We start from the raw sequence: 26,113 nt of genomic DNA on the forward strand, positions 1-26,113 counted from the left end.
ATATGCAGACATTTATATAAATATTGCAAAACGAGCACTAACCTGTGTTATAATTTATCATCTGTAATTCATCCAAGTTCTGCCCTTATATACACAAAAAAATATGCTTTAGAAACGATGTTAAGAGCCACAGATAATAAAACATTTTAATCATAGTTTTGACCAGTAACGTCCTGCTTAAGTTTATATCCTTGAAATAGTTTTGTGTCGATCGTTTGGAAGTTTCGAATGTGCAACACTGCATCAAGATTACGCTGTAGACGAAACCGTTAAAAGTCAATGGTGTTCGTGAGCTTCCTTGTAATCCGAAATCTCCGAGCTCGAGTTTTTTGTTCCTTCGCGACAGAGCTGTGAATATAGTGGCGAGCAGATGTAAACCAAGAGCGTGTTAATTTCGTACTGTGCGCAAGAGTGTTATTCTTGGTTACTTGCCGTTACTTGTTTGTGTTATTGCAGTGTGTTTGTGTGTTGTGTCAGTGAGACGATTGGAATGCCAGCCGCAAGGTTCACGTTACGAAAGGGCTGATAAGTTCTCGGCCTGACCCAGAAGGACTTTAGCTACAGGCACGAAAGTTTCAGGCTATTCAACGTATTCTCCCCGAAAGTCTACACAGTTTGCACTTTGTTGCTCCAACTTCTCTAACCCCTCCGAAATAAAAAGAAAAGATTTCTCCTGGTCTGCAATAAACTGTTCGGGAGCTGCTATATCCTCGTTATCACTTCTAAATTTCTGTCCTTTCAGAATTTTTTTCAGTCTAGGGAAGAGATAATAATCAGAGGGCGCAAGGTCTGGTGAGTAAGGTGGGTGGTCAATGCACTGAAACCCTAGGTCCTTCAGAAAGTCCATTGTTCTTCCAGAGCCTTGTGAACGGAGCATTGTCCTGCAAAAACAACACACTTCTCAATTTTCCTCGGCGGTTTTCTTTAATAGCGTCCTTTAACTTAGCCAGAAGACTACAGTAATACCTCTGATGTTATGTATGGTTTGTCCCTTTGGAAGGTAGTCCGATAACAAAACACCATCCTTATTCCAGAATATTGAGGCAACCAGACCTGCGGACCTCTGTGCTTTGAATTTCTTTGGCTGGGAGATCCTGAGTGGCGCCACTCGCATGATTGCTGTTTGGTCTTAGGATCAAAGTAGTGGAACCAACTTTCATTCTGGGTAACAAGCCGATTCAAAAAATCGTCCTTAGAGTTCGCAAAATACTGCAAAATCACCTGAGAAGATGCCACACGTTTGCGTTTCTCATCGGCGTTCAAACGTTTAAGCACTCATTTCGCGGAAAGCTTGTGCATGTTTAACTGATCATGGATTATTGACCAGACACGTTCTTTGGATATGTGCAAGGTCTCAGCTATCGCTTGAAGACAAATTCGTCAGTTACTCAAAATCAGGTCATGAACCTCATCCACTTTTTCCAGAGTTCACACTGATACTGGCCTCCCACCTTTCACACTGATACGATCATCCCAGCTGACACTTAAACTTCCAAAAGATCAATGGTTCAAATGCAATGCATGATTTCAGGATGACATGTGCGGAAGGGGGTCAGGCCGAGAACTTATCAGCCCCCACCCCCCTTCCCTCCGTAGAACAAATAATTTTTATGTATGACACTTACGTGAAAACAGACTCGTGTCGAGACGTGTGTAGGCAATTTGTACAGAAATTCCCAGGCGTTTCACATCCACGTAGAGATACGGTTAGACATCTTGTCCTTAAATTACGAGAAACTGGATCGTTAAATTGTAAAACACCTAAGCAAAAACCACGCATTCTAACCGAATCAAAACTCGATGAAATTGGTGCAACGTTAGAACGTTCTCCTCTACGCCGTGTTTCACAGGAGATGGGCGTGTCAAAATTACAGCCACTAAGCTATTAAAATTAAAACCGTACAGTGTTTCTATAGTGCAAGAATTACGGCCCTCTGACAACGCAAGTAGAGTAAATTTCTGTAATTGGGTTTTGCAGAATATTGTAGATGGTATGGTTGATCCACAGTTAATATTTTTTTCGGATGAGGCATGGTTTCACTTGCGTGGTTATGTTTGTTCACAGAACAATAGATACTGGAGCACTGAAAATCCCCGAATAATACACGAAGTTCAGTTACATGATGCAAAAATTAGTGTGTGGTGTGCTGTAAGTGCAAGAAGAATAATAGGGCCTATATTTTTTGAAGACACAATAAATTGAGAGAGGTACCGCACACAAATACTCGCGCCGTTTTTTCAGTTGTTATCAGATAATGAGAGACAATATGGATATTTTCAACAAGATTCGGCCACAGCCCATACCGCCGCTGATTCTTTGGACGCTATAAGGGAGGTGTTTGATGACAGAATAATTTCTAGAGGTTTATGGCCTTCACGTTCGCCAGATCATAGCGTATGTGACTATTATTTGTGGGGAACCTTAAAAAATAGAGTCTACCGAAATAACCCTCATAGCATCGACGAACTAAAAGACAATATAAGGGCAGAACTTGGAAGAATTACGGAAGAAGAACTTTTGCGTGTGTATCAAAATTTCATCAAATGATGCCAGGAATGTGTGAATGTAGGTGGACATCACTTTGAACAACTCTTATAACACAGGTTAGTGCTCGTTTTGCAATATTTACATAAATGTATGCATATGTCCATAAATATAAGCGGGCATTACAGGCCGCAAATGTCGGCATCTCCGTCAGCGCCGCCCGGCACGCTTCTCCCGATCTCTCGGCTGAAGATCGAAATGGACGCACGGTATAAATCCCAGCCTGCGTATGATTAAAATAATCTCTAAATGAACAAAAAACTTCAGCGTTGCTTCCTCCAGCAACACAATAAATTATTTCGACTCTTCGATTAGGTCTACATTGAAATTCCAGAAGTGTCTCTTTCTTTATTTCATTACAATTTGTATATTTCTATTTCACATACCTGTTATTTTCAAATATCTACGTTCTACATAAAATAACAACTTTGCTTCTTATTTGTATTTATTAGTAGAACGAATACAATCACAATAACCACTACAATGCCGAGGTATAGTAATTTTGATGTAACAGTTATGTGGGTTTGGAGAAAGCAACAGAATTATTGAATTGATAATGGGTGGCTAATTCTATTTAAAAATCCTAGTTCCACACATAAATTTTGCCTATCAGCTACGAAATCCTGCTATTTTTCTTGTGATTAACTTATTTAGAATTAAAAGGAGAAGGGGGTTGGAAGGAGATTTTTGTTTTGAGAGCGTCAGAGAACTAATCAATCACGATGAGAATGGTTTAAAGTTTAGAAGCATCAGAGGTTTAGCCGAAAAGGTCAACATAATCTGTAGATGCAGATGAAGTAAAGAAGAAAAATATGTCACGAAGTATCCGTAAGAAAATTTTGTTTATTTGTTTTTAAGTCGAATTTAATGCTCAGATAGGCTAATCGGAACTAAAACTAAAATATATAAAGTCGAGTCCGAACCAGTGTGCATTGTGTGCTTCCACCAGGGCAGGAGGCAGTAGAAACCAGAACCTCTTCATTATAAGGCGACAACGTTATGCCATTGGAGAAAAATTTGTACAGAAAGAACTCGCAGGGAACGTGTATTATCACAATAAAAGATGCGTTAATTTAAGAGGGTGTATTGCCAGAGACAAATATTTGAGACTTTCGGAAAACAACGTTATTGTTTAGGAAATTAGCTGCCTTGATCCAACAATGAAACACTCTGAAACTACCACCTCAACTTATCTCAACTTATGAACTAATGAAACTCCACTTTTGGAAGAGTAAGTTGTTACTGATTTGACTGATTTGTTCTATGTGAAGTCACTTTTCTGCTAATTTTGGCTAATGGCGACAATGAGGTTCAATGGTTATTAGATGAAAGCAACGAAGGGGGGAAAACAAATACACGTAGACATTGAAAATACAACCCCCCACAAATTATTATCTTGACTGTGGTTCCAGGCGCCAGAGACTCGTTCGTGTGCAAGATTAAAGTTTCCAGGGTATACTGCGCAAGATAGAGGTTGACATTTGAGCGCTTTCGAGAGGTCACGCCATACAACCCAAGTCGTCTGTGAAAAAGATATGAATTACCGGATATAGTGATCAATTTCGATGAATTCCTTGTGTCTAAAATCACATTCTACAAAATTAAACTATTTGTTACCTCGGTGCATGTGGTCATCTAACCATACATGTATCACTTCTTCCGCATGAGCAACGAAGATTTACTTCAGAAAACGAATAATAACTTAACTAACAGATTTTTCAATGTTACTTGATTATATTACTTTTGGGTGATATTTTGTCAAAATAGCTTTTCATAAGGCTGGGGATACTTTATGCAGAATGAACAAAGAATTGTTTTTTTTTCGTGTGTGTGTGTTTACATTCCCAATAAGACATTCATTTCAATCCAAATATCCAGTGAGTTTCCCCCGCCACATTTTGCCACATGTTGCACCCGCACTATGGCCTCTTAATGCTAAGACTTTTCTATCCAAGAAAGTAAACTGTCCTTGCCCCCCCAAGTTTCAGTCAAGAACTCATATGATGAAAATAATATGATCAGGAACATGCACTTAAATTACGAAAAAGTAATTTAATCCTTCACCATTGCCCCCCATCACAATTTCTAGCACTGTCCCCTAATTAAAATGGAGTATGTATGTGCCTTTTATTTTTACACTTGAAGGACAAAATGTGTTTAGAAGAGAACGTATGGCTGCGCGCACACAAACACTTCCTTCAAATAATTGTGTCCATCGAAGAAAAAGAAGTGGAACAAGATGCGAGAATAGATTAGAAAAGAAAGAGGAAAGACACCAAACACACACACACACACATACATGTGATGTCGTTGTGCATGGCAGTTAAGATAAACATTTGAAGAATGGAACGAGAGAAAGTTAAAAGGAGAAAGAGGTAACAAGCTGAGAAAGAAAGATATAAGAAGGCATTAGGGAGTAAAACAGAATAGATGAAAAGTAAAGGGAAAAGAAGTGAAGGGAAATCTGGAGTGTAAGAGAGAAGGGGATACATACAGTAAAGACGCCTAATATGAGACACATTTTTTTATGTGACAATTACAGCCAACAATCATGTAACAATGTGAATGTGACAAATGCATACAATGGCCAGACATGTTGTTGTTGAAATTCAATAACTAAAATTGCCCTAGAATGTTATTGAAAAACATAGTGATACAAAATACAAAACTATGTAAAAATGAGGTTTGAGAAAATGGGGTGCTAATATGAGATACTACATTCAGTTGCAAGTAAGTCATCACTGAAGTAAGCACTGGTTACTTCAATTCATACGATACATAACGCACATGAAGCACACTAGTCTTGCATGCACATGAAGTGTCCAAAGTATCCTTTATCCATTTCTATGCAATATGACTCCAATGCATCTTCAATTTCTGGTGGAAGAACTGGTTTTCTGCTTAAGGTGAGTAACACTAGTTGTTCAGGTGGTCTCGGGTCCTTTACATATCATAAAAATACTTTTGCCTAAATCAGAACATTCACTTAATCTCGATGTGCTGAGACATTATAAATCTAAGCTACCTCAATATGAGACATATCTCGTATTGGGAACCACTCACTGTCTCATATTTGGAGCATTGGTACACGAATAAACAACCGCCATGTTTTCATTTAAATTTGCCATCACGAATCTTCAAAAACTGACAGCACACTGCTTGGTTCATTACCTTTAACTGTACATCAATGATTTTATGTCTCCCAATTAACTTACCTGCGAAACCCGCAATGTTTTCCACCTCTGCAAAATATTCTGCCTTGACAAAATGCTTCCAACACGTCCTACATCTACACTGTTCAACGACCACAGCACATTTTCTCAGAGACTAACACAGTTGCCAAGTGCTATGTATCTGATGTGTCATTGATTGCCTGTGGCGTCACATATGCGAGATCGGCCGCTATCTCATATTAGGGACCATCCTCATATTAGGCGTCTTTACTCTACGCATGTATGTCATACATATATGTGTCTTACACACACACATACATTATATATACATAGTATATATATATATATATATATATATATATATATATATATATATATATATACCTGCCCACCCTAATCTATCAATATACAGCTTCTGCCCACCTGGTCGAAAATTTCTGGCGCCGCCCCTGAAAGACACTTTCACCAATGTTGAACTGTTGTTTGGATGGTGGGTGGGATGGAAAAGGTCTGAAATATATGATTGGAATCAGAGGGGTGAAGCTTGACATGGTCATGCCAGGTTCAACCATAGGATATTAATAGCCATAAGAATATATTTGTCTCAATACAAATCGAGAATGAGCAACATGAGACTGTATATTGGTATACACGTGATACCTTAAACATTAAGATTTGCAGTAAAATAACAAAACTCAGGACTTACGTTTTAACATATAGATTTAGAATCTATTTATCTTGATTATGTAATTTAAAAAGAACCAAAGTTATACATCATAACGAAACTCACAAAAAAAATCACAGTAACAGCACAATCTTTCTCCCATGCACTTCCATTAATCTCGTAACTCCCAGCACAAGATTCATATCTATCAGGTGGGATGGTGTACTTCAACATGTCCGGGAAGGACATGTCAAGCTTGGGATGGTTAATAAATGGCTAGGTTGAGTCCGGAGGCTATGGTTGCATGCATAACTGATATGTAAAGTCTCTTGCACCATTTCAGAAAGGATGTGTTGGTTGACTGTTCTGTGTGTATGCGTAAATGTATGGATCTGGACTGGGAAGAGTTTCACTTTCATTTTCACAAGGATATTAACATTTTAAGTTATTTTATTGTTAAGAGGATTTTAGTTAAAGAATATAAGATATTTTAATAAATGCTTCCAATGAAACTTATTTTCATGTATTGTCCATAAAAATACAAATTTAACATCAAATTACATAATACTCTTAGTTGTTATTGTAAAATATACAAACCCCCAAAATATTAATATTTATGTATTTGTTTCTGAGAAAATAGTTTTGTATGAATATTTCCCATGTATAGTTTTATAATTTCTCCATAATAATAATAATAATAATATGCTGTAATAAAGTAAATATTCTCATGTTGTGTGTTAATGTTGAACCAAGGACTGGAGATAGAAATTTCCAGAAATCAAACTGTGGCTAGTTTCTTTCAAGGTGGATACAGATCTACCTCATTTTACAGTACAGTTTTCAATTATGTTCAGGTTCATAACTCTGTATTTCTTTCATTAGATCAGAAATGGAGAGGATAACTGCCTTTGTGTCAGTGATCTGAAACCTATCTCATTATATTATTATTCATCCTCATCATCACAATTAACCTGAAAGAAAAGAAATATAAAAAATAACCACAATACAAAAAGAGAAGTGTAGTTTTCCTTGAATCTACGAGAACATACACAAATGCAAATATTGCACTAATGATTTTTCATTTCATGTCTAAGTTAGTAGTAGTTTTTATTTGAAAAATGGAGGTGATTTTATATGCTCATTATTTGCAGGTGATTTATGGCAAAGTTGCAGTGAATATTTGCTGCAAATTTGTGTGACTTGTTTTGCAAATTTACCTTGCTATTTGCAGTCCTTTCTAAGATTTACACCTCTTCATTTGCAGACAATTGTCGCAAGAGAATAGATCTCTCCTCGAGTCATTCCATCAAGAATCTAAACAAAACAAGAGGCTGTCACTTCAGAATGAAGAGCTTCAGTGGAAGCTGAAACAAAATTCAGAAGTCGTCACAGTTTTAGCTGCTATGTCTGGAGTTACAGATCTATCAAGTAAGTTTTTCTTTTATTATTATTACTTTGGCCATATACACTAATGATGATAATTATATAAATTGCAATAATTTTTTTCCTGTACACAGTGCACATGCATCATCTTACTTCATGTTTCCCATTCGATTGTGATTACAACAAATAACTTTAACAGTGTCAATACTTAATTCTTCATAGATATTCTGTTCATGTGTAACCTGTGTCATAGGCAAAGTACATTCTATAAATTGTACTACAAGGGGGTGCTGATAAGTCTTTAGCTTTACCTAGAACAAATTAGATTTGGCAAATGGTGTTGAGGTTTTTATTCAACATATTCTCTCTGGAGTCTAACACTCTTGTATGACCTTTCTAACAACTTCTGAAGATCATCTAAAAAGATGTTGTCGATTGCTCCTGAAACTACATATTTACAGCCTGGTTAGTCCCAGCGATGGTGCCAGCGCGAGTTCTCTTCAGGTGTTTTTTTTTTTATTTTTATTTGGAAAGATGATGTAAACTGTATGGGCTAAATATGCATGATACACTGGATTGTCCAGCACTTTGAACCCCAGATCAGCCACTTTCTGCATTGTGAGTGTGAACCTGGTGTGGTGATGTGTTGTCCTGGAGGAAGATGATTCGTCTGGACAAGTTTTGCGATGTATTGACGTCAGTTTTTGCTTCAGCTGATCGAGGAGCAATGTGTAATATTGCACTTGCTATCTGGAGCAAACTAACAGCATGCTATCCTTGTCCCAGAAGACAGTCACATTAACCTTAGCAGTTGATTTCTGTGCCTGCACCTCTGTAGATGTGGTGATCCACTATTCCTCCATGCATGTGACAGTTCCTTTGCCTCGTGATCATACAAATAGAGCCAGGTCTTATCGACAAACAAAACGATCACCGTTCCAAGAACTGCTCTTTGGAAGCGATGACCCAAGCATGCTTTTTACTTGCACAAATAAGTTTTGGGATCCACTTTGCGAAAGATTCCTCGTGTCAAGGTGGCCATGAATAATTACACCAACTCTTTCACAGAGGATTTTCAGGGGTCTCATCTGTCAGTTTAGCAGAAATTATCTTATCTAAGATCATTTGATGCACAGCGTCCACAGTTTCTTGCACATTGACAACTGAAGAAATGCTCAGTCCAAAATTTGGCAACAGTTTTTCACGATGGGATAGCAAGTGCTATGGTTCTCCAATGTTTGTGCCATATGTCTATGAATTTACTTTACGGACTTTCCTTGCAGAAAAGATACTTTATCACTGCCCTGTTGTAGTTTCTACTGAAACTTTCCTGAATTGCTGACATGGTCAGTTCTCAAATTAAAAACACAAAGATATAATTATGTGAGAATGCTCATTTTTGGAGATAAGAAACTACAGGATGACAGTTCATACCAACCTGTAATTTGTTCATTACAAAACAGAAGAAGGCACAAAGGCTGAGGACTTATCAACACCCCTTTGTATTTTTATTACTTAAAGGTGAAACAATTAGATAAAACAAACCTGTACTGGTAAAGTTATAGTTAGATTTAACATCTTATGTGATTCAATGAGATGCTTCATCATGATTAAAATATAAACTAAAGCTAAAACTAAACTCTGTTGCACAACAGACCTTTGATGGTCAAGGCCTGGCAAGCACCTTCTTCTTCTTCTTCTTTTTTTTTCCGTGTGAAGTATGGCCAGTGCACTAAGTCCCATCGACAATGTTTTCTGGTTTTCGAGGTGTAGTATGACACTAGAGGGTGATCCATTTGAGATGTCAGAAAAGTAAACCATTATATACGAGGTTAATGTAAATATCTCTGAGCATTTTTTTGTAATATAAGCAGAAAGGATGTAAGTTTCGAGTGAGTAGAAATTTAAAGACTTCAGCTGCATGGTGGCATTAGCATGCACGGTAGACAAATATGGTGGCCACACCACAACAGCACATACAGTGTGTTGTATCGTATGCAAATCTTTGAATGTTGCATGCATGTTAGTGCTGCCATTCTGCTAAAATCTGTAAACCTCCACTCACTTGAAACTTAAATTTTATCTGCTTATATTGCAACAAACTACTGAGGGATACATATATTAACCTCTTATATGTAATAGTTTAATTTCCTGACACCTCAAACGGATCACACTGTATTTCTTTCAAAGTATCTGCCATCTTAATGATGCTGGATCAGCACAATACTTTTGTAACTCCCTCCAGGGATCAAACATAGGATTACTTTTACCAAAAGCAAAGTGCTACCCATGCTCATCTCTTTCATGCATCTTCATTATAATAAAAGTACTTAAAAAATACTATAAAGTGAACTACTTATGATTTGTGAGTATACGTTTTATAAAAAACAACTTTTCAAGACACAACTGGTCCCTTCATCAGGTTCACAATCTTCACGAGTGGAATCACTTCATGTTGTCTGAACATGTAATTGATGAAGGGCATAAAATTAGGAAAAGAGAGGTGGTCAGAATTAAAAATAAACCAATAAGTAGAAACGTGTATGAAGCGGTGTTTATTTGCAAAGACAGGAATAATAATTTGAATAGGGAAGATGGAAATGTTGATGAATTATGGATAAAGATGTTCAAGAGATGGGATGTGAGTAAAGGGAAAAGTATCGGTTTTCAGGTAACTCCGGCCGTAATCAACGCAACCCACGAGATCCAGGATTTCGAGTTTAAAATGATGTAGTAGTGGGGGGATAGGAGCGGGAGGAAAGTGGGCAGGGGCAAGAGTCTGGCAACTTCCAGCATTCAACGAGAAACCAAACCAGTCACCATATGGTCATGCGTGGCACGATGTGGGGGTTTTGGGTTTTAACGTGTTAATGCCATGAAATTTCTTAAGGTTCATTTTTAGATCCGAAGTTCTTACAAGGGAAAGAAGGGAATATGAAGTTTTGTGTGTACAGACGCCAATGTTACGTAATACCTTTTTATCCATGTTTTTACCATTGCCTTACTCCTTGTCTTTTATTCTAATTGACGTGGCCATCAAGTGATTCCACTCGCCAAGATTGTGAACCTGCTGAAGGGACCAGTTGTGTCTTGAAACGTTGTTTTTTATAAAACGTATACTCACAAATCGTAAGTAGTTCATCTTATAGTATTTTTTAAGTACCTTTTATTGCATTCATTATATCATCGTGAGTTAAGTCGCACACACCTTAAATATGAGCATCTTCATTATGATGATTAATATGGAGAAGTAAGTTAATTACAGGAATGTTTGTTTTGTCCCAGATACTCTGCCTGGCGCTCTCCACATTCCACCAAGTCCAACCAATGGAAGGAAAAGTTCCAACGACACACCACAGTCCAGAGGCAGCCCGGATTCCCCACCATCCCATAGTTTCCCAAGGTAAGAAACAAATCCTGTCACCCTCGTTATATCTAAAAATACTGCAGGGTGGTTTGAAACTTACTTAAAACAAAATACAGGTTTTATTTCGGATGAAGTAAATAATAATCCATAATAAAATTCACTTTTAAAACTATTGGTAGCAAATTTAAAATTAACTAATGATATTCCAATAACATCAAATATTTAGGAATATAATAAAACAATGTATCTTCCTTGTGAAATCAGTCTACATTCTATTTGATTAAAAGAAGAAATTGAAAGTATGTGTTCTAAATGGTCATTTTCCGTAATATTGTAAGGCTTCTAGTTTTTAGTCTGTAAATAATTACTAGTATCCAAAGAGTTTGCATCTTTGTGTATATACACATGTCTGTGTTTGTGTATGCATGTGTGGGCATATGAACGGATGTAGTTCTTATAGAATGGATGCATGTGAATCACTAACATATCTGCGATAGTATTAAATTTTGTCTCCTATGTATCCCCATGATTTTAAATGAACAAATACATTAATATATTGTAATGCTGTGAAGTGCAAAATAGACAAATAATGTGGATTTTTTGGGCCCCTCCCCTTCTCTCTGATAGCCTGATGATTCAGGTTATCAGGTGCATACATTTCATGATTTAGATCCCTTCAGTAGTGTACCAAATGGTGGGGGAGAGCATGTGACTCAGAACTTCATTTTTTAGGGTAATAATATAACTCATTTGCTAAATTCCGCTTTTCATAATTGCATTCAAAGTTACTTTCCACCAAAGATTCCATACTGTGCCAGTGGATCACACACATTACCCTCGTTATGTTAGTAACATCTAAAAATCATAGTGGTTTGGAACTTACTAGAACACATCTAGAAATTTGTCTGACGAAAATGAGTTGGTATTTTATTCTTATAATATAGGATAGTTACTAATGCTAAGAAATGTTGTGCAGTTTGATACTGTTAAAAGTTTCATCTTTTAGAGGTAACATTTACAACTGACATGAAATTGTGTCGGAAATACATGTTATATACTGTGCTTTGTAAAGTAGTGGTTATTATAAAATATTTCTAATTCAATTGCCCTAGGTTTTGAATCTCCCTCATTGACTGCTTTCTTAAAATGCTTTGTCAGGATAAAGGAAAGGAGGGGGAAGGGGGGAAGTAATATGGCACAATTTTCACAAATATTCATGTACATCTAATATTGTTGATGTTACAAAGACATTTTTGCACTAAAGCAATGTAATATTCAAATCAACTGTTCTCTGGTTAGTTTAATGAAGGTAAGTCTAGCTAGCATAATAATAGACAGTCTCTCGTACAGAATGTGATACTGTATTTTTCTTTTCAAACATAAAATATCTTTATTAAATTAGGCACACACAGTAAATGTACTGAAATATCTACGTAATAAAATATCTTGTTTCAGTGTTCTTTGCGTGGCTGGATCTTGGCTATTTGTCAGTAATAACTTATCCAAAAATTTCTCATGTTTCGAGATATTTTTGGGGTAAGAGGAAGGTTATTTCGAGAATTCCACCTAGTTCAAGATAATCATCATGCTGATTGATTTTGATATTTCCTGTATGTTTCATACGTTTCACAACCCTAACGTTGATCCTGTTTAGCATGAAAACTGTAAGAGATATTTACACTGATTTTCTAAATGTTGAAGCTTCGTCCATTGTGATATTATAAAATATACTCTTGGCTCCCGTTTTTACTTCACCCAGGCAATTGCTATTCCCAAACTCCTTGTGCGCTGCCCATTACCTATATTGGTCACAGACCACAGGTTATAACATTGCAACTAAGGTGTAAATCACCAACCCTGAGACCTTCTGTAAACAAACGGTCTCACCGATTCGATGTATCACTCCGCGTCAGCTGATTCATGACCGCAATCATCTGCTGTTACACTCATAGTTCGCCGCACCTATTCATTTTATATAAGAGCCTCTGAATGTGAGAACCCGCTCTCAAAACATCAGACGAATATGCAGCCGCATACATTGTTAATCTCCTGGTCATTCTCTCTTTCATAACCCTTAAAACTGCAGACACTGACACACCACTGCACTGGGATACCAACTTAACCACTTCATTTACTGGTTTCTCAGGATACCACTGACAGAACGTTACATAAATATTGAGTAGAATCTATTTCTCACCCCTTTTCAAAGGCTGTCCTTGCTGGTGTTTTGAAAACAAGCTCTGAGAACACTGAGACCTTCCCGCACGCATAGAACTCGGCATGTTATTTTTCTAAGGATAACTCAGGCAATATTACTAAGTTGCACTACTTCCTTGCTGTTCACATGATTATTTTTAGAAAATAACCAATGTTATAAAATATCATTATGTACACAAATCTCTAAGCTCATTGAAAGTTACAATGCATGTTACTACAAAATGTTCACACTTATCTTGCCTTGCCATGTCACCAAGTTATTTTACGAAGTGCACTATATTTGGCGGAACAAAAATCGTTATTAGGATGCTTGTCAAAGTTTCCAACCGCAATACATTTACGAACTTTCTTTGTCTTGTTTTGATCATCATCATCAATATATTTATTGGACTTACAGCAATGCATATGGCTGTTTATGCCCATTATATATTTTATTTACATAAGATACAATTTACATAAAATCTACAAACAAATTTCAAATACACTCCTATCTATATCATCTTTAGAAATATACATTACCATGTTATATCATTTTGTCTAAAAAAATGCAAGTAAAATATATTCAATTCACATGCAAGAAAGAAGCCAAATTTATGGTAAATGATGACTGGTGCAAAGAGTTAACCATAAAGGTGAAGCAATAAGTAAAAAAAGAAAGAACATTGGGTTTAAAGTGAGACGTCATTTGCGGCAGAGTATCCCATACTTCAAATTGGCCATTGTTTTACCTTACATAATGAACCCTGTAACAACGCTGGATTTTCGTGTGGATTATTTTACTTCTATGAGTTTGCAATACTTTCTGCATGCAGGTGGTTTTGTTTACAGAAGGTCTCAGGGTTTGTGATTTGAACTTTAGTCGTAAAACTTCAAATATGCTCATGTGACAATTTTATCCTTTTCTCTCCCAAATTTTCATTATGGAAAAAATCACCAAACTGAGACGTTAATTTATAGAATTTCCTATTGAGTAGGGGAAAGTTAAACTATTAGTATTTTTAATCATTATATTTAAATTTATTGGTTTGGAAGAAGATAATCTGCTGCATGCAACTTTCTCTTTGTTCTGCATGAAAGTTTGATCCACGATATCACTGCCTCCCTGCAGCTTCCTAAAGGCATGTACTGGTTTAATGTAGTTCTTCTTTCTCCCGTCGATGGATTTGGAGGTGCTAGTTGTCGCAGGCTTTCTTTCTGAACTTGTCATCTTCTATGATCTGGATGGGTGTTCCTACTGTAATGCAAGTATGGATGGCATTTTTTCTTGGTGTGGCTTCTTATTCCTGGAAAGGTGGGAGGCAGGTGCATTTGGAATGAGTGGGGTTGTATTGTTTTGATAGCAGGACAATGCTTCACGGTGCAGAGAACTCTGTGTACATATCTCTTGCAGTTTTTACCCGCAAGCAATCAAAGTTGGGGATGCACGACTTGAAACATTCAATACTATGAAGGAAGACAACAATGATACTCACATGAGAACTCACTTCAGTGTTTTAGACGTAATTCCAAATAAATCTACAAGAGTTGTTTCTAAAAAGAAGTGGGCACTGAAGTAGTACCAAGATCCACTTGCATTTTATTAACCTTACCTGCAAATAAAGTTTCATTTGTTTCAAGTACAAAGCCAGAAAAAAATCAAAATTTTTGGAAAGCTGTTGTATCGGGCTTAATTTTAAGTTTTATGTTCGTTTACCTTCAATAGAAGAATGTTCTCACTTTGTTTTTAGGACTGATAAATCTTCATAGCGTAATAGGAACTGTCCGTTCCCTGGATATATGAATGGGTAAAGTTTCACATTTGATTACTAATAAGCTCACACGTCTGCACACATTTTGTGATCTAGCATAGAGAGACACTTCACTAGGTGCAGTCCTCCTTGTGTTTCGTTTCGTTCTGCAAATTTCGTCCAATTGAAAGTCTTTTGTGTGTTGATTTTATAATTGTTGCTTCACAATGAATTGCTTGTTGACGTACTGTTTCACATTTTTGTTTGTTTTAAAGGGAAAACAAAATTTTCATGAGTCACTCAATCTACAGATTAATATTTTGTACTGTTTCAGACTGTATACTGTCAAATTGGAAAAATGACTTTCCTAGCCACCTTTGATTGTTCATATATATGTAAGTTTACTAATTAACTTTACGGTTGTGGTTGTGGGAAACATACCAAGTAGATAAGTATAAATTCGCACACACACTATAAAAAAGATTTGCAGAAAGCCACTAAGAATAATATAAATACACAGGAGGTGAATGGTATTTGCACTCTGTTGCTCACAATCATTAACTATTGTATTATGTGTAAGATTTTGCTGGATATTTGACCCACTAGTAGCAACTCATTCAATAATGTCCATTTTGAAGAATCCTGGTAATAATTCTACATTATGAAGTATTAGATCAGTTTAAACTACTCCTAGATCCACAATTCCTCTTTAACATTCTGGGAGCAGTTCTCAGAAGAGCTAATTCTTTAGAATTTAGAATTATTATAGTACGTCTCTGCTAAAAAGAAATACATTTTTGAAGAACTCATTGCTCAGATGGACCCAAGATGATGTAGACACTTAAGACTGAACATGAACTAAAATGCACAATAAGCAAATATTTTTTTACATACCTAAAGTAATTGCATACATGTAGTGCAGCTGTCAATATATTGTAACTGTAAAATATGTCACATAGTGAAAAACTGCACTTGGAATAACTCAGTGGTTTTTTTTCCCCTTTCTTCATTTATTTTGCACATTAAATTCAGTAAGTATTGTGAAGTTCACATTTGGTATTAGTTTTCATAACCATCAAATGTTGTTCAACTGGGATGCAATTTATTTCTTTTTAAACCAACCTTTTTGGTGTATCTTCTTCTTTTTTCTTCTTTTTCTTTTTTTTTTCACGTTAGTGCAAATGTTACCTGAATTTGCAAATATAAAAACAAATATTCAGCAACATAACAGATTTTTTTGTGAGAAGATACATTCAGAGTTATTTCTTAAATTTCACTGTTCCATTGTTGAACCAACAGAGCTCAATTATCTAAAGGTGCCTCGTAAACAAAATTTTAACCATTGTTGCCAGCACATGAGTTTGATCTTAATGCGAGTCTTTGCTATGTATTATCTTCCCCAATAGTGTCACTTTATAAAATTGATTTCTCCAAAGTTTTTTTCTTTCCCCTCCATTGTGCTGCCTAGAAAGGAATGATACTCCATTCTGTTTATAAGCAAGCACAAATTACTGGTTTTACTGTGTAGTTTTTGAAATAATGATACACATTATAGTATTCAAAGTATTGATATTTTAGTGCAGAAATATGTAGAGTTACTCAGATATATTTTATTGAATCACAAACAGCACATAAATCACCTTAAAGATGTTATTTTGCATAAGAATGTGTCCATGTTGTGCATGTGACTGCCAGGTATCATAATATTTTCCACTTTAATACTATAAAACTTAGCTTATTCAATATTCAGATAAATATTTCGAATGTATTCATGTTTCATAGTATTCAAGTAGTAGATTTTATGATATAAATTAAAAACTATCTGTGATTTTCACACGTATATGCCCTGTCCATAAACATTTTATTTTTATCCTAAAAATCTTGATACTTGTTTATTTTTTTACGACAATAACTCCTCCTCATAGATACAAATGGTTGGGTAATGCAGTAACAGTCTGAAATATGAATAAATAATTTGACATTAATGCAAGTAATAGATCAAACAAAAAATAAAGAAGAATATGGTATTCTGACAGAAAATATCCATTCTACTTTCATTTTTACTTGTTTTAATTGTTTTCCAAAAATATGAGATTGTATCATTAATTACTTTTTCCGCTACACGCAACTGCTTTTCAAAAGATTGATTTTAAAAAAGAAACAAAAAAAAAAAAACTTTCACTGTTTCAAGGATTGAAAGGGGTATGTTGCATGATATTGTGTTATGGCAATATTGCATACTTATCACATCACAACCTAATGTGCAGACACATACATATCTATGTTTAGATTGTACACTTTTTTAAAACATTTATTCGCGTACAGCATTTATATGAAAGAGAAGGGCTGAAAATCTGCTTGCTTTATTTTATACTGGTACAGATATTTGTGTGATACTTTTTGAAAAAATACGATTTTGTTCAAGCTGAATTGAAGGTCAAGATATGAAGTAGTTTGATGTGTTGTAAAAATAATCGTTGACAGAAAATTTTCAGATGTTTGTTTTGTAATAAAATTTCACTGGGTACGCAGGGTGTAAGACTATGCGTATTTCAACAGCTTCTTTAAATCCAGGTACTTATATGATTGGAGGGTGAGCCGACCCCAGTCACACTTATGTCTACTTGCAAGCATTATAATAGAATAATTGAAACTGTTATCACAAAATCTTTGTCTTCTGCAGTGGGTATATCTGGTAACACTTCAAATATAAATAAGGAAATATGAGATTTATTAAACCTCTCATAAGGAGGAATCTTTTAAAGCTATGCTTTATGAATGACTTAAAGATTAGCAAGGACAATTTGTATTAGTGTTATGGCTTATTTCTTGATTGCGAGCATGTCAGTTTATTGACTCTTCAGAATGCAAGGATTTCTTCATTGTTTGCAAACAATAAATATTTGTTGCTTTCTCAGAGATTTGTAAGCTGCATGAAAACATGGAATGTAAAAATTTTGTGTGCAAGATCTAGGATAATCTATTGAGAAAATAGAAACCTTTGGAACTAATTGTAAGCTGACAATGGCATCAGACTTTCTAGTGTGAGTGGATTACTTGGTGACTACCAGAAATTTGGGTGGTCCACATCTTCAAAAAAAATGTATTTTGATACCCACATTGTTATTATGGGGTCCAAACAAGAATAGTTCCTATCGTACTTTATTTTTATCACAAAATTCACCTATTACATTTTGATAGGGTGAGCCATCCTTGGCCCTGTCCCTGTTGGAAGGAGATTAATTTGTAGGCAAAGAGCTCTGAAAATATTTCAATGGGGGTCTTTTCTTTTGAGCTCAACATGAAAGAATGGAAATTGTGCATGGATAAATATATCATCCTCAGACATTGATACTACACAACAAATTTGAGCACATAAACTTTAGTTGGTGTATATTTTCATTTACATACTTTTTCTTCCTATTTATACAATGACGTGGATGAATGGTTATTAAATGAAAATGATGGTGTGCCTACAAAGGAACACTCATGCCTAGACCAGGCTCAAACCGGCAACATTCGGTGACAAGATCATGAGTCAAGCACTTAGTCAATGGCTCGTACTCTACTCTTGAATGCTGGTATTTTATAATTTTTAATAGAAACTGTAAATCACTTGCCCATATCTTTTTTTTTTCTCCAGTTTGTTATACATTTTGCTAAGTTTGACTTATATTATCTTCAAAATAAAATTAGAAAACTGGAATTGATAAAATTTACAAGTCCCATAACCTAACCTAGTCTAAATTCCAAAATACTCCTTGAGTACCGTAGATAGGTAAGAAAATTGTACTTCAGAAATTAACAATTTTGTGTAGAAGAAAGAACATACATTGTAAAATTTGTCTACGATTTTGTATTGCCTGTAATGGCAACTTTTGCTTGTAAGAAAGTTCGCTGGTTTCAGCAAACATTGTATTCTTCTCAATCAGTTTCTATGATTATTAATAGTTCTCTTTTAATTTTTCAGATTATCACCTCATCAGTCACCAAAATCTCCTCATATAGATACTCACCTGGATCTTACAGACTCATCGCCACCCCAGTCGCCAAAAGTCAAAGCAATTGTTGAGAAAAATGATTCAGTTTCCTGGGTACTGGATATGAACGAATCCCAAGAGATTCTTCTGGCCAAACTGCAAGCTGCAGTCAGAAGGAGCCACCTTTCTACACCACCTCTCTCATCATCATCACCTTCACCTTCACATCCCGCAGATGCTCGTTTAAGGATTTCCCCTGGTAGGACAATGCCCCCCACGAAGAAGACCCGACTGGAGTGTGGGAAGCAGCAACAGATGCCACCTGCAAGGCGTGGCAAGGTGACTCATCCACGGGAATCCAGGCCAGGAACGAGGCAGCCGTGTCCCGTTACAGAGAGATCCCGTTCGGTTTCCACCGATTCCGAGAGCCTGGACATTGAAGTTGACAAAGACTGGAGTACAGAGAAGAAAAAAGGTTCCAAATCCCGTTGGGGTGAAAAGTTTAACGGAAGGTGTTTGGGGAAGAAATTTGGGGACGATATGGTAAATGGGGCAAAGGATGAGCCTCATACAGGCAGAAATGATTCCGCGACAGTTGGGGATGAGGTATCAGGTGAGAAGAGGCCGGAAACAACCAGTGAGAATTCCAAAGATGAAACTAGGTTTCGTGAAGTAGAAGAAAGTGATTTGCTTGTTTCCAGCAGTGAGAGTGGTGTTGAGATTATAGATGTGGTGCAGGAGGGTAAGTGGAGGGTTCTGTCCTCGATGAATGCCAAGGATAATGTGATGAGTATTATTGAGGGTGAAAGTGGGAAGACTGTTGAACTTTGTAGCTTGGACTCGAGTGTGAAAGCGGAGCAGCTGGCATCCAAGATCCAGTCGCGTCTTCTGGGAAATGTCAGGGATGACTTTGACTCTTTGTCACGCAGCAGTTCGCCCCTCTATGAGCCTGCGGAGCTACTGAACCTTTCGGAAGGTGAAGGGGATGGAGTGGACGGGGACGGTGAGGGAGAAGACTCCTCTTCAGGCTCAAAGGAAACTGGAGAACGTGAATCCATAAATTCTCTTCATGAAGCTACCAGTATTTCCATGTCCATCTCCACAAACAGCACTTCTTACTCCTTAGATGCCAAGTATGCAGTCTCTGCCACCGAGAAGCCAAGTGTCCCATGCCACGCTTCGTGCGACTCTGCTCCGCACGTCTTGAACCTGATCTCTCGATCGCAGTTGCCCGGTGGCTCGGTGCTACCTAAGGAAGGTGCAGGTGAAGCTATGATCTCAGAAGAAATATCAGACGACACGCAGGGAGAGTCTGACTGCGAAGTAGCCGGCAGCGAGCCATCGTCTGAAGGATCCAGCTTTGTTCAGGCCACGACAGAGTCCCTCTTCAGTGATAAGTACACAGAGCATGAAAGCGAAGACTGCAGGAGGGGAACGTTCTGCATTGCTACAGGTGGTCGTGCTGCAATGTTAAGGCCGCAGCCTCTATCTCCGACGCCAGACTTGAGCCACGGTGTCGTGCAGACTGATTCCACAGCAATGGACTTAAGCTGGTCTGAAGACATGGAGTTGATGCCCTCGGAATCCGAAGGTTGAATGGATTGTTGACACTTTTTTTTAATGGGCACAAGGGGGGTCACTTGAACTTTTAGTACATAAGACTGCCAGGAGTGATAGTCATATCTGATACCAGTATGATGGGTCTTTCAGAACCAGGATATTTCATCATTCAGTAAATTGTACCATATTTGCAAAAACTTACTTCTAGTCTCCAATTTAGATGTGTTAATTTGTACAGGAGAGTAAGGATTGGCTTATGTGTAACAATTTAGTATGAGAGTTATTTTTTATGTTGACTCATGTGTCAACATGGTGGAAATGTTGCACCATTGAATGTGGAAGTTTATGACTTGGTGCTATAATATATAAACTGGCGCTAAAAGTAATATTAGTGCTGTAATTAATATAGTAAGAAAAAATACCACTAGAGTCAAATCAAAGTAAAACTATGAACTCATGCATTTTCTCTAAATGTTACTCTGTAATGTTTCTTTAGATAATATGATCGAGGCCCACGTTGACCTCCTATTCTTGAGTTTAAGTGGTGAAATATTTAGAAGTTAATCAGCCACATATTTAAGCAGGGTCTTTGATGAAATCTAGTGGTGGTGTTACAACAAGCAAACGATCTGTGATGACATTTCAAAGGCTCTTCCCATTGCAAAATAGCAAAGAGAACAACAACCACTTCTGTGTTTTTGGCACCATTAAGAAAAATAATAAACTTAGTGTCTATTTTTCATTTTTCAGGTGGATATGCAAAGTAGGGCAAATATTATTCATGTTTCTTTTCCTACGTCAGTTCTGTTGTTTCATATTTTTAATAAATTGTCACTAGAATTATTTGTGAAGATGTGAAAGGAATGGTAAAAATGTTACTGAGAATTTATTTTGAATTGCTAAGGAATACTCCAGTTGCGATGTTTGTAAAGATAGTTTAAATAATATAAATATATATAAGAAAAGATTTGTTTCCTCAGGTAAGTGTTGAACAGGGCCATCTCGATTGGATGGTGCAATGTAGTATACTGTACTGTACTTAAAGTGTTGCAAGTTGAGGGTAAGGTTTAGTCTATCCAAGATATGCAAGAGACGGAGACTATACCAGTTTTAAGATCAGACAGGTTATTTTAAGATGTAACATGATCGAACAAAGGAAAACTTAAGTTAATCAACTCCAATGCTGTATTATTGTTGTGACGTTCCATTCATGGAGAGGCAGAGTACCTCGTACAGTGAACCAGTGATTAGTTTGGTGGGTGCAGTAAAAAGACAGCTGTTTAAGAGGATCTGTACCAATGCAGATTTTTATTTCATTTCTTGTGTCTGTTGGTTGGTCTGTAATAGAAAACAAACAAAAGAAGCCACACATTTTGTACATGTGAAGCTTGTATTCTGCCATATTTATTTGGATATTTTTACCACCAGACTTGTTTGCATGTTGTTTCTGTTGTGGTTTTGCTGTTCAGAAATAAAGAAATGCTTCAAATACATGTTCAGGAAGTTTTTGTTCTCACATAGGCTATTTCTTCCAAGGTCAGGATTTTTGAGGGAGGGAAGGAGGAGTTATGTACAAGGGTATATCAAAAAGTAAAGGCAATTTTCACATATCTTTATTTCCACACAAGAAGAACTACTACATGCAGTGGCGTACGCAAGGGGGGGGGGTTACGGGGTTTAAACCCCCCCCCCTTGAGCTTGTGAAATATTATGAAAAATGCTGTGGAAAAAAAATTAAATGACCAATTTTTCACAGTTAAAGATCTGGGACAATAATATTACTATTACTACTACTACTACTACTACTACTACTACTACTAATAATAATAATAATAATAATAATAATAATAATAATAATAATAATAATTTGAATTATTATTTCCATTCAGCATGGAGAAAAGCACAGCATTCCAAACACACACGTTTTTCAGAGTGATGCCTTGAAAATAAACACGAGTTTATGAGGTTAGGTTAGGGTAACTATTATTTAAAAGAGAAAAAAAGTTGTTTTGTATCTCACTTGCAACAATGTTCAATACACTGCTGTACGCAGGATTCTTTTTCTTCGGGAGGGGCTGGAATAGTAAATGTGGATAGCACATGGCTTCGTTTTGGAGGGCAGGACGCATAATAAAATATTTTGTATTTTTGGAGCTTTTCAGTCTATTCAAATTGTATTCAAAGACAAAAATGGTAATCGGAATTCACTTTAAAAGCGGTTTCGCATTTACACATTTTGATTTTTTAAAGTTCTTAACGGATTTTTATTTGAAAATTCTGATTTTCTCAAAATTTCGGTAGGGGCTGGAACACCATCAGCCACCCCTCTACGTACGCCAGTATTCAACGAACATGTATTTTTTTTGTGTGTGAACAATGAGAATTAACTAAATAAAGTTCTTGGTATGTTGTAAGAGGCTAATGTGTAGACAAAGGCTAGGCGGACAAGAATACAGTCACCAGTCCGCCTTCCCATTGTATTGTTTACCGCAGCATGTTTGAATGTCTTCTCCCTTTAAAATGTCTCACCTTGTTGACTAGACAATTATTCAAACGACAATAAGCTTAACTATTACAAAATATTTTGTTGGTAAGAACAGCGAGACAATTCAGATGTGAATTATCGGGGACATTTAGGCGGGAAAGAAGCCGGAAAAATTCCTACTAATTCCGGGAATCGAACCCAGATCGCCCGCGTGGTTGTCAGACGCTCTACCAACCAGACCATCGCAGCTCCTTGGATGAGTTCCATACTTTGATTATTTCAATTTATTTTAATCTATTTTCTTGTATTTATGGATCTTCTTCACCCTTGAAATGTCTCACCTCGTTGACCAGACAATTATTTCGTAACAAAGAAACCAAAAAATGCTCCCAGGATTTGATAAAAATAGAATGACGAGAACATAAATACTATATTTATGTAGATCTCTACTACTTAATAGTAGTAGTGGTATTAGTAGTATTATTAGTATTAATTTAGATAATTAATTAATTATAAATATTATTAATTAATTGTGATTATTATTATTTAATTAAAGTATAATAAAACAATGGTAATGTGAAATTGGAAAAAAGTTTTAGAAATAACACCCCCCTTGATGAAATCCTGCGTACGCTACTGACTACATGTATCACTTTCCCACATATGCATCCTGCACGGCAATGCACTTTGGTATCGTGCAATCAGCTTCTGTATCCTGTCCGCGAAGAAGGTTTTTGGTTGCTCACGAAGCCACGTCTGCAGGACCTCGTCATCTTCGCATGTTACAATTGTGCGTACCGCTTTAAAGCAGTCCACCCACTCATACACCTTTTGTTGAGTCATGGTGCTTGCTCCATGTGGATGTCTGCTGGTTTAACCCCCTTCGACCACAGAAAGCTGTTCCTCAATGGTGCATTCGTGGAGTAGTGGTGCGTCCATACGTGTGACCTTTTTGCTCCGCAACACACTACTAAATGGGGCAATGATGGATACTCCTCCTTCTATGTCACTCCAAGTACCCAGTGGAGGCACATAGTAGTTCGGATACCACTTTAAATTGTAGGTCCAGTCCCGTTTAGCCTTACTGTGCATAAAGTGGATATAAAATGCTAACTCAATCATCTCAACGTCACTCCAAGTATACACGTGGTGACGTCACACACACCCAGTCTTAGTTTATTCCTGCGAAAACACAAAATTGTCTTTAGTTTTTGATTTACCCTCGTATATTTTTTGTTTTAGTGGTCAGTCTTTTGCCTACTTTTCCTGCCTTTGACGTTCCCTTTTTTAATGGGCCAAAGGGAGGGGGTTATGACACCCCTTTTGGGCATGCCATTCATTGTCTAATATAATTATTCATTCTTGCTTTATATTGTTTGTAAATACCAGGTGAAGTGGGTGGAATGTTGTTGTAATTGATTGCATTTAATTGGTTCCAAGAGGGGGTGGGGAAAGGGTGAGCATCATAACCATCTCCCGTTCGCCCAGCATTCCTGAAAAAAAAACATCAAATGCAGAAAAAAATATAGTGTTGACTACTAAAAAATTGAAAACAAAATGCCACACCTGATAGGTTTGATTCTCAGGGTGGGTGATTTCAGGTGGGAATTTTTCCAGCAATGCTCCTGCATGAAGCAGCTCTGGGGTTCACCCAGCCTCTAATAAGTGGGTACACGTTCATGTTCATATTTACTATGTGCGAATTACTCACAAGATTAACAATATAAATTCAGTTTACTTACGTATTTTGCGAGTATAGTTCGATCTTCAACAGAGTACTGCAAAGTCTAGCTTTTGCCTACCCGTGCTTCTTGCCCCCACGAGAACAGGTTTACCTGCTCGCCTGCCCACGGCAACGAGTCGACTTACGTCTTTACCCAGGTTCCTCATCTTGAAAGCGCTCTGCGCTTACAAGGTACCTGGGCATTCAACAAGACCCGGGTGCCTGCAAAACCTGCTGGAAGGAAACAGCCCCTCCGGCAGCATACCGCTCCAGGCGTTTCTTCACCACGTGGACGGCTGCAGCCAGTGTTGCCTACTTAGTAGCTCCAAAATCCTATGAAGTCCTAGGAGGAGCTCTCTGCTTTAAGGAGAATTTACAGTATATACTTAGCGACTTCAGTTCATTGTAAGCAGTTTTCATCTTATTGCCAGGAAATGTATGCAATATTACAGCTTCATTTATTTAAATGAATGATTCAGCAAACAAAAAGCTTCTCATCGAAAACTAATTGTTTTTCATTACATGGTGTCTTAACCAGGCAGCCAGTGGCGCAACCACAGGGGACAGAGGGCATTGCTCATTAATTTTTGACAAAAATTAAGTCTAGCGAGGTTGGGCAAGGGGGGCAAACATTTAAGTACAATAAAAACTAGGCTAAAGGATACTCAAGAAGGAATTAGTTTTCATATTTTTCTTGTATTATTCCTTCCAGATGGCAAAGGGGACCTGCAGAGGGGAACGGAGGTACAATTGCAACCTCTTGATTTCAAATTTTATGAAAGTAGAAATATATTAAAGTATATTATACAGTCTCATCAAGTTCAATGCCGTAGCTAGGGGGGTAGCTGAGATCGGCCCTGGGAGCCGAATGATCTAAATGAAAAACATTTTAAAACAGAGAATGCCATGGCAGCCCAATGCCAACATTGCTATCAATGTTGGTTTGTTATGACATCGATTAATTGATTATGTAATGTATTTAAATATGCATTAAAGAAACTTTGAACACGTACACAATTTAGTGTTAACATGTTGCATATGTATTTTCTTATTTTACGTCGCTCCATGTTTCATATGTCTTCTATGTAGTACACCCTGGTCTGCAGACTAACGAGGCTCTGGCGCCTGGCCCCATGGCCTGTATAATTTTGTTTGTGTTGTCCTGTGTTTTGTCCTTACTTGTGCTGAGTGCTCCTTTACAGCCTCAGCTTTTAATGAAAGTCAGAAGATTTTAATATTTTATGATTTTAGTTATGCAACGTTAGAGTTGTTATGTGTAACGATAAGGG

At 36.9% G+C, this 26,113-nt stretch overlaps 1 protein-coding gene across 4 annotated transcripts in view; it reads left to right on the forward strand.

The window, feature by feature from the left end:
- LOC145987773 (uncharacterized) overlaps positions 1 to 22,109 on the forward strand; it is a 376,171-nt gene extending 354,062 nt beyond the window's left edge. For 2 of the 4 annotated variants that reach the window (XM_083122455.1, XM_083122456.1), the window contains 3 exons: positions 7,647 to 7,810; positions 11,051 to 11,168; positions 19,047 to 22,109. In XM_083122455.1, coding sequence (XP_082978581.1) covers positions 7,647 to 7,810; positions 11,051 to 11,168; positions 19,047 to 20,652 — 1,888 coding nt within the window. In that variant the 3' untranslated portion in view covers positions 20,653 to 22,109. Of the gene's footprint in view, positions 1 to 7,646; positions 7,811 to 11,050; positions 11,169 to 15,076; positions 15,134 to 15,410; positions 15,472 to 19,046 lie in introns of all 4 variants that reach the window. The other 2 variants (XM_083122457.1, XM_083122458.1) reach the window with 2 other exon arrangements.
- Positions 22,110 to 26,113: the final 4,004 nt, after the last annotated feature.

This window comes from Lepisma saccharinum, chromosome 5, assembly GCF_977018435.1.
Source record: "Lepisma saccharinum chromosome 5, izLepSacc3.1, whole genome shotgun sequence".
In the NCBI taxonomy this organism is placed as follows: Eukaryota; Metazoa; Arthropoda; class Insecta; order Zygentoma; family Lepismatidae; genus Lepisma; species Lepisma saccharinum.